Source organism: Austrofundulus limnaeus, unplaced genomic scaffold (genome assembly GCF_001266775.1).
Source record: "Austrofundulus limnaeus strain Quisiro unplaced genomic scaffold, Austrofundulus_limnaeus-1.0 Scaffold99, whole genome shotgun sequence".
In the NCBI taxonomy this organism is placed as follows: domain Eukaryota; kingdom Metazoa; phylum Chordata; class Actinopteri; order Cyprinodontiformes; family Rivulidae; genus Austrofundulus; species Austrofundulus limnaeus.
This window is the reverse complement of record NW_013952501.1, coordinates 297,866-308,016: the sequence shown is the minus strand read 5'-3', so window position 1 is coordinate 308,016 and position 10,151 is coordinate 297,866. Positions and strand designations below refer to the sequence as shown.

Sequence of the window (10,151 nt, the reverse complement as noted above, 5' to 3'; positions counted from 1 at the left end):
CACACACACACACACACACACACACACACACACACACACACATTTGGACAGTGGTGTGCTCAGCAGCTGTAACTCTCTGTTATTTACCGTGCGTCTCTGTGCTCTGCCCCTCCGTCCTGTCAGCTGCGGTATCAGAAGTGCTTGGTGGCCCGACCGCCCTCCCAGAAGGCCTGCGGCTCATCGCCACCCGGAGACTCCGTGTCCCGCCGAGTCTCCACCAGCGTGAAGCGTGGCGTCCTGTCGCTCATCGACACGCTCAAACAGAAGAGACCCGTTGCCGAGTTGCCGCAGTAAAACGGCTTCCTGCCACGGCTCCCAGCCGCCACGCTAACTCATCGCATTGCTGCTGAAACCCGTCACCGCCGCCGCCAATTCCAGCGACCACGAAAACACCGTAAAGCCCCAAGCGTTTGGAGAAACTGGTTTCATTCCAGCATTATTTGGGAACAAGTAGGAATTCCACCTTTTAAGAGTGTACCAAGTTTCCTCAAAATAACTGAGCAGACCTCGAGTAACGTCGGATCAGCCGCGAGGGACGCCTGAGTGACCGTGTATATAAAGGTAATCATCCCACTCATCACAGTGTGAGGAGAGCAGAAACTGGTCGAGCCCAGCAGCTGTGATGAGCGAGCTCACTGCTAACCCAAACGCTCCTGTCCTCATGCTCTGTTTGTCTGCCAGCATGCCCCTCCACAGCAGACCAAACTCCCAATCAGTCACCTCCTGTTAGTCTGTAGTGGCTTTTCCCCGCCCCCTCTGTCTGTCCTCCATGTCTTCAATCCACTTTTACTTTTTAAACAAAGAAAAAAAGAAGGATGAACAAAAGCCATTATGTTTTGTTTTTTTAATAATCTGCAAATATTGAGTAGAAGAACAAAGGAAGCTGCTACAGACTCGAGAGAGATTTCAGTCGACGCCCCCTAACGTGTTCAACACATCAAGCATGACCTTTTTATTATCTAAATGTGAACCGTTCTAAACAGTATCAATATATATCGCTGCTGCTTTCAGAAACTGAAGATGAAAATCAGAAGACGCGCTGATGTTCGTCTGAGATTTCTGTGCTTTCTGTCAGCTGTGGAACGAGTGGTGACCGTTCACCTGAAACATCCGACATATTCTTCCTTTATCTCTCAAAGTGACAGACAATAGCCATAACGGAGGAAGAGACACAAGGATGGTTCCTTTTTTTGCTTTTTTGGGGGGTTTGTTTTGCTATTCTGCTCTGGTAACCAGCGCTAGACGCCTGTTTGATACTCATGCTGGAAGGTAATACGAGCGTATCTTTATGCTCAGTTCAAACTTTGTGTCCACAAATGAAAAAAAAGATAATGTGAGGAAGGTGATTTTATATCAAGTGTGGTTGTTTGTTGTTTTTTTTCCATCTAAAAGCTGGAAAACAAATGAAGCAATTTTACCGTCAGCCTCAGCGGGGCTGCTATTTGTCTTGAAGGGTTTATCCCACTTCAGTGTGCTTTCTGTGCTTTTTCATTCAAAGTGATAGTTCAAATAATTTCAAGTGGGGTTCTGTGAAAAGGTTATGAACAATTATCTTACCTGTAATAGATACCACCTTGAGCAACCTAAGAAACAGAATTTTAATTCTGATAAGTTCACAACTATTCAAACATTTTCCTGCAGGTATTAATTTATAAACTGTTACATCTCAGTCAATTTTAAAATTTGTGCTTATTCAAGCAGGTATGTTAACAATATTCAGTTGAATCTTTGTTTTTTGTCTTGATGGCAAAGATGTAAAAGTCTGGTAGTTTTGTCACGGCTGGCAGGGGTTCTGCAGGCTTGTGGACTGGGGCTCAAATAAGGTTTTTTTAAAGGGTTTATTGTGCAAAATTGACTTTTTTGAGCTTTATATCTTCTTATAATATCATTCCCTCATCAAAAACATACCAGTGTTGCTTTGACTAACATGTGCCTTGAATCTCCTGTAGCCACGTGGAGCTGCCTAAACGCTTGCTGGTACAAAGCTCCGCCTATTTGTACGAAGCTCTTCCCTGGAGCTCAGTCCCCAGCTGAGATCCCGTCCCACAGAGCACCCCTTCCCCGAAGCATTGTTGTGAAATTGTGCTGAAGTGGGAGTGTCAGAAAAAGTAGGAGGTTCTTAAAGAGACAGAGGCCAATTTCAAGGCGTTTAGATCAAATCAAATGTATTTTTGATAAATACAGCATTTTCATAACAACTGAAGGTAACATCGTTACTTGATTGTGGTATTGAAATGAACTACATGCTTGGAAAATACATAATACCCCCCTTTAAATCATTCTGTTGAACATGGTGGTGTCAGCAGTCGGTCATCAAACACTGATGTGCAGAGGGAGACCAGCTTCCTGTCAGCTTCAGTTCCTACTGAGTTCAGATTCATGATAAAATGACAAAAGACWCTAGTATCTTCAGGAAGTACAGGCAGCTCTGTCCTTTCATGTGGATTGCCTTGGTGCTCACAGACCAGTCCAACCATTGAACTGTATTACTGGATTGGACATCACATGACTCATGCGCCACACAGGTGCCACTGCTAAGCATCGAGTCGAGACTCAGGAACATCCATGGATGGTCGTAAAAAGGCGACGCTGCAGACAGTCATGCAATGAATATCAAAAAGGGACGCAATGCTTTGCTATAAATTGTCAGCACTATGACAACAAGATCAGAGGGTATCACATTTCACAGGTCATTACAATAATTTTTATTTTAAAATGGCAGAGTTGCAGGAAGTAGGTCAGTTCTGCAGCGTGGTTTTGACAAACTTATGTCTGGTAAACCCACTCKACAAATTTGCTGTTCCAACAAATTATATAGTTTTATTYATATTTTTGTCATGTTAGGATAATAGRGTGGGAGGTTGTGAATACAATGTTCAACAGTAAAATTACCTTTACTGCTAGGCTGAACTGTGTAGATCTATATTATCGGACTAGTCAGCTATATTATGCTGTCTAGTCAGCATAAGTTCCTTCCCGTAGTTTACCGTTAGATCATTAACATGTAGATCTAGTAAATCTAATATATATATATACAGTGTATACATGCATACATACATACATACATACATACATACATACATACATACATACTTGCATGTATACATACATACATGCATGCATGCATGCATGTGTGCATGCGCACATCTATTCGTGAAATGTTCCCCAGCTCTGGCTGAAGTGGAGCTTGTAATTCCATTCAGTTTCCTAATTTAAGTGAAAGCATTTCATCACTAAGCATTTTGAAAGCATTTTGTCACTAAGTAACATGAATTCATCTGCTTGATGTGTGGCAGCACGATGTAGATTCTCTATTCAGCTTGTTCCAACTGAATATTAATGAATTGAAACCGAATGAAAATTTAATGCAAATGAAGATGGACTGATAAAAAAAGATTGCTTTTTACATTAGATTTTCCAACAAACCAGAGTAAATCTGAGCTGACTGTGGGTCAAACTGTGTCCACYTCTGATGGATAGCTTCCATAGTGAATGCATTAGCAAAACATGTAATCAAAAGTCCCTAGTTGGCTTATAAATTTATCTCTTGAGAGAATACTTATTTTTACATATCACATCATCAACAATTGTCTCAGCTTTAATTTAAGACATATTTTATAGAAATCTGATAAGAAATAAGGGCGCTATGAATGTTTTTGTGACAGATGCATTGGAACTGTATAGTTTTGTTGACATGGCTCGGTGAATAGTAATGGCGCCCATGGAGGTGTGTCAATAGCTATAGCAGCTAGTAGGTGATGTCCAGTCCAGTAATACAGATCAATGAGTCCAACCTGTCCAGCAGAGCCAGATATTTATAGGTGCAGAACACCTTGATGGATATGATCTGTGTGAGGTTTGATCCTTCAGAAGCCCACAACTAACTTCTTGGTCCTGTAGGTGTTCAGCTGCAGAAAAGACCTGCACCACCTCAACCAGGCTCCTGCGCCCCCCCCCCCCCTCCTGTCCATTTCTGACACAACCAACTATTACAGAATCACCTGAGTACCTCAGCACATGACTGAGCCCGCAGTTGTTGTAGAGCAGAGACACCACTTGTGCTCCACTGCTGCTGACCCTTCAGTCTGATGTACTCTGCTCTTGTCTGTAATCCTTCTCCACACACACACKCCCCACCCCATCTCAGTCAGCTCGTCTCATCATAAGGTGTGGTTGGAGGAATTGAAGAACATGATTCTTACAGAATCCCCCCCAGAATAAATGACACCCTGTGCAGCAGATGGAGGAACATTAGTAGTTAGCTTCTTACAGTCAAAATTAAACATTTTTTCTAAACTGACATCATTTAAGGAGCCATAACAGGTCAGATATTAATTCATTAGGTTACCACAGAAACCCACTTCAAAATATCTGAACTATCTCTTTAGGTTTGTTTCACTCGTGCCATAAGTTCACTTGCTCAGTTTCAGTTTAGCACTGTGTTTCTGTAATCTCATATCTGTCCAAATGAGGTGGACGATAATGTTTCCAGCCTTTTTCTTCCACTGAAAGTCATGAACACATTGGTGATGGTACAGATTAGTGTTTGCTAAGCCCCTCCTCCAGACTGTCATGGTCCAATCACAGCTTGACGAACATCATAATGATTAAAAAGTGATGGAAATGTAACTGTCGCCAAATGTTGTAATATTTTATCTATATCAAATATTTAATCTAAGCAGAGTCATTGTTCAGTTATTTGATTTAAATTATTTCACTGTGAAACAAATCAGGCTCTAGAATCAAATTATAATTATTTAAAATAATCCTGACCTTAACAAATCTACCATGTGTTAACTGTATTCCCACTGAAATCTATAATCTGTTTATAATCAAAGACAAAGAGGGTATTAGTTTGTCTTATTGTTTTTAATGTATTTGAAAGCAAATTTATAACAAAAAACCAAGGTGGAAGACGCATGCTGTTTAACAGCAAAACAAAAACATGTCTTACCTGTCATTAGAGCAGGTTTTTGATTTATTTAAAACTAAGTGTAACTTTATAAGATTCATCACTGATGTTTCTTGTTCACTAACAGTAGGGCTTAAAAGCTTAAAGCAGCACAAAAACAACAAGTTGACATTTTCTTTGAGGAATCATCTCCCACAGCTTTTCTCTCTTATTGTTTAAAGTGCATGTAGCCATCAAGATGGCTGTTACTTTACTCTAGTTTAATTATAAAATGTATTTTTTTTTACTTCTTAATCCTAGAGGTTGTATTTTCTCTTTTGTCAGCTGGATAAAACCTGACAGTTTTTATATTAGTTAAAGAGCATAATAGAAGGCTGCTTTTTCTTTTATCTGTGCAACAACAAGGAATCAATAATTTAAAAATGTCTGCATGTTTTAAAGGAGAAATCAGTTTTTGTTACCACTATCATCTGCGTTTTTTCGGTCTTAAAAAGCTGGACAGCTGTTGTAACGTGAAACAAAGGGGGCGGGGCTTAGCAAACAAGTACAAATCTGCAATCTTATGAAACGTGTAAAACCTAATGGAAAATGTTGACTTTTTACAGGTTACATGCAAATATTTGATGTTTTTGAAGCATTAAAGTGACATATTCACACATGCAGAAAAAAATAAATGTCATATTCTTACATGGAGAATTTCATCAAATCTTTACACTTAGACTTGAATAAACTTGTGAATTTTGACCGTTTTTTATTAATATTGACCTAACTGATGCAGTGTTTAAGGGATAATCAAATGTTTGCTTGAACAGAGATCAACATTTCCCATGAGGTGCACAAACTCCTATCATGATTTTCTTCTTTTGTTTGTGAACTCTGCAGAGTGTTTGTAAAAGGAGCTAGTTTTGTAATGATGGGAAGTTCAGCCATCTTACTTTTTTATTCCCACAGGATGTTGAAATGTGAATATAGGACATCTGTTTGTACATAAAACCCACTTATTGTAACAGGTTCACGTTATAAGCTATCATTTTATTTTTGAATGTCTTCATGTTTTTCCTGTTTTCTTGTTATCAAATGCCTTTCTTGAAAACAAACCAAATGGCCAAAGTGTAAAATAACTCTATAAATTGTTGTAGATAAGAAAAAAAAAAAGAAAATACAAGAGCAAATCCTAAAAACAGCTGAGGCGACTGAATATGTTCACTTGTCTCTTAAGTTGATACTGAATTTAACTGTGCGATTATCTATGCATTTTTTTGATCCAGAGGAAAAGGAATAGTCACAAAAAGCCTCGCATGCCCTTGGCTCYTGGAAAGAGAAATTATATGTTAGGAAAAAAATATTTTTTATTTTATTTATTCTATTTTATAAAGGTATATACTGATTTTATTAGTTGGGCCGAGTAAAGTCTCTTGTTTCAGTCTCTAGCTGACTTCAAACTATAAAAGGCTCCAGCTCGCAGGAAAATGAAAAGCAGAAATGATTTCATTTTCACCCTGTACAGTTTCACTTGATGCTGGGAGTTCACTGCTGCTCTGAGCCTTCATCCGAGGAGGAGGAGGAGGAGGAGGAGGCTGCAGTAGTAGTAGTAGACTCCCAGTGTTCCTGTCAAGCTCACACATACACACCAAACACTCCATTTAAGTTAGATGGATGTGTTGGCTTCCGTTTGCTGCTCACTGATTTGTACACTCTATCAATGTAACCAGATGTGAGAATAAACGGTATAAAACACACCAACTGCTGTCTGAGTGTTCCAAGTGCAGGATTACACTAATGCATGTAAATATATTATTATTGGTGTTGTCTTTTTTTATTATTTAATGTGGTTCTGAGAAGATTTGGGTTTGAGAGCTCCTTAAATGAATAAGTTTTTCTGTCACTAAAGTATGATTGAGTACAAGCAGGTGTCCAAAAATCTGCAGTAAAAGTACAGAGTATAAAATAATTGGTCAGCTGGTTAATTAGACCAGTAATTACTTTTGTTTTTATTTTTTTACTGGTGTTGGCCACACTTAGGACATACTGAAGCTAGAATTGCAACTGTTGGAGACTAGTTTGATGCTGAACATTGCAAMAAAATAGGCAAATTTAGTTGCTGTTGCATTAAATTTTATGTGTTTGTGATTAAGCAGTTATGTGCACAGCTTGCAAAAATCTATTCTAGGCTGTTCACATTATTTTGTAGCCTGTCCTCTTTATTCTGTCTGAACTGACCCTCATATTTACAATGCATTCTGTTGGATTATTATTTAGAAATGAGGATAGGTGGATTTGGGTGATTATTTTCCAATAATTATTTAAATCACATCACATCTTCTACACCTCCATTGTAATAACTTTCAAATGTTATCATTCACATTCTATATTTTGTGCAAGAGATAAATGAATAAAATCAAGACAAAACAAGCACATTTCTATTATTACTGATAATGGAGGACCAAACAGGACAATAACAACCATAACAACAAATGAAGGTTAGATGATGAAGTCATTTTCCCACAGAACAAAAAGAACCAAGCTTCATTCTGCTACATGAGAAAGTTTAAATCTCAAACCTTTGTTGGATTATTTTAATGCTAATAAATAAAATTATAGATGTTTATATTTAGAGAAGATTACTTGCTCTTCACAGTTAAAAGTTGCACTAATTTACTTTGTCCTCACTCCTCTGAGGTCTGAGGCAGGAACTCGCTGACAGAAGCTGTTGTTTGAGGAGGAGGGGGCTTGGTAGAAGTAGATGGAGCAGGCTGAGCAGGTCAGGACTGTTTCCCACAGGGGGGAGGAGATCCGAGGCCCGCCTGCTGAGGTTTAGCAGCTGGGCCGCCGCTGAAGGTGCGTGCGAGTGCAATCATTTGAGCCACGTCGGAGGGAGGGTTAGGAGAGGTGAGTAACGACAGCGTGAGGCGGGGGATTCGTCTTGGTTTGTTGCCTGCCTGCTTCTGTTTGGCCTGAGATGGGTTTTCCTTTTTCTTTGTTTTCTTCTTGCAACTTTTTTCATTTGCAGGGGCTTTTTTGCTTTGCTTTGAGTTTTGCATTTGCCTTCTCTGTTTCTTCACTCCTTTGCCCTCTTTCCTTTCTCCCACATCCTCACCGTCTTTAAGCTCTCCCTCATCTCTGTCCCCTTCGTGCTCTGAAGTTTCCTTTGAATCCTGTTCGATTCCAGACTCCCCTCCTTCCTCCTCGTCCTGGCAGGAGGGGGATGACGGTTTGCTGGTAGCTGAAGCAGTTCGTTTCTTCATGCTTTTCTTCTTTTTACCAGTTTTTGATGGTTTAAACTCCGTGTCCCCCAGGAGGCCGTGTGCTGCTGCCCTCACCAGCACATCCTGGACCGACTCGACCTCAGTGGGATCCATCTGAAAACAGCAAAACTAGTTTCATTTCATGATGCAACACCTCAAAACAACAAGTCTCCACACAAACATCACAACATTTATAAGAGGAATCTCAATGTTTATTATCCACTGCTCCTCAAATGAAGACCCTTTAGTTCCCTAATACCCTTGAGTTTGCGTGCTTCTGTTGTTTTCTTTTGATTTCACCAAAGCTTTCTATTAGACACAGATCCATGGATTTCCCTGCAGTCCCTGCAGCGACTGAGKTGGAAGTCAAAACAACAACAAGCCAGGAAGGATTCTTGGAGACGTGTGTGWACGTTGTCATGAATGCAGCGCTACAAGGCAGAAAATGATTGCTTGTTTCAGACTGAATCAAACTGAATGTAAAGATTACACAACGAACTGCTGCAGCTGTGTCCTGTTTATAGAGACACCAGTAGTTTTGCTTCTACAGTCTTTGATAAATAAGGAACGGGACAAGTTTTGTTGAAAAAGAAAAGTAAAAAATCTAGCCCTAAAAACAAATTTATGAAATAAAGTTTTTCATTATGTAATTCTGGACTTACAGTAGTTGACTAATTGTTTTCAGCACTGACTCTCACACATCCAGATGTAATATAACAAGATGCTGGAGGCTGAAGCCACTTGAGTTAAATAAGACAAAGATAATTTCCTTCCCAGCAACAAGACAAAAGTCTAGTTTAGGTCTAGCTTTAAGCCTCACAGGTCACTGTAAGATCTCATGATCTGTTAGTGCTCCAGGTGTGGGTTGTAAAAGACTCAACTATTACCATACCAGATTTCATCTGTAAAATGAACTGTTTCACGGATACCGCCATTTTTTGCTTTGGTCAAAGCATCATGGTTTAGTTTGGGTTAATGGTGTGTTAACTGAATGACCAAGAAAATGAGTTGTGGAGATCGATGTGCTGTGTATTAGTTGTTGTTTATGTGCAACAATTGTTGCTTTTTAGGTACTCAGAAGAAAGTTAGAATATATAAAATAATGAAAACTTAAGAAGATTGTCACCACTTGGTCTAGATATATAAAATATAGATCTAGTGCAAAATATATTGATGTGGTTTACAGTGATCTTGGCTGTGTATCATATTTGCCGACTACAGATCATTTTGACCACTTAATAAAAGGACTATCTTAAAACTTGAACACATATTTATAACTGTGTACGGTTTATTTATTAGCAATAATATACGCCATACAGAAGACTGTAGACCACAACAATAAATGCATTTACCATCATAAAAAAACACATACTTTCAAATAATATGTAATAGTAATTAATACATTATACTCATAGTGAAATTATTTTACAACAGTATAACCTTACTTCAATTTTGCCTCTTCAGATTCCTATTTTCGGCACTAATCACAACATTTGAGAAGCATAAAAGTTCTGGACAAGTGTGTGCTTTTTCTAATTAGAAGTTGGCCCATCACCAATCAAAAGAAACACTTTAAGARGCGCAACAATCCAATCTTTAAAGTTTGAGAACCCGCCTCATCATTAACTTTTCTTTCAGTTGCGCCCAAACAATCCCACAAACCGCGCACAGTTCCCAGTAGGCAGCGCTAAACGGTTTCCACAAAATAGTCCATTGACATAGGTGTTGTCATTCTTGTGTTTCAACCGATTCACTGCAGTTCACGAGATATGTTCATGACCGAAAGACAGACTGGCCAAAACATTATCACCCGCCTTTGCCTCTTGGCAGCAGAAAATAAACCAAGCAAACCAATTTTAGAGGTTCCCAGACATCTTCCAAGTTTTACTGCTCTACAAACTCATATTAATGAATAAGTGGAATCATATCACAAAAGCAAGAGAAAAATAATTTATAGAACACATTGGACACACACACACACACACACACACACA

General features: G+C 39.1%; 1 protein-coding gene across 6 annotated transcripts in view; it reads left to right on the top strand.

The window, feature by feature from the left end:
- apbb2b (amyloid beta (A4) precursor protein-binding, family B, member 2b) overlaps window positions 1-1,779 on the top strand; it is a 42,841-nt gene extending 41,062 nt beyond the window's left edge. For all 6 annotated transcript variants that reach the window (XM_014013221.1, XM_014013219.1, XM_014013223.1 and 3 more), the window contains one exon: window positions 124-1,779. In XM_014013221.1, the coding sequence (XP_013868675.1) occupies window positions 124-294 (171 nt within the window). In that variant the 3' untranslated portion in view covers window positions 295-1,779. The remainder of the gene's footprint in view (window positions 1-123) is intronic.
- Window positions 1,780-10,151: the final 8,372 nt, after the last annotated feature.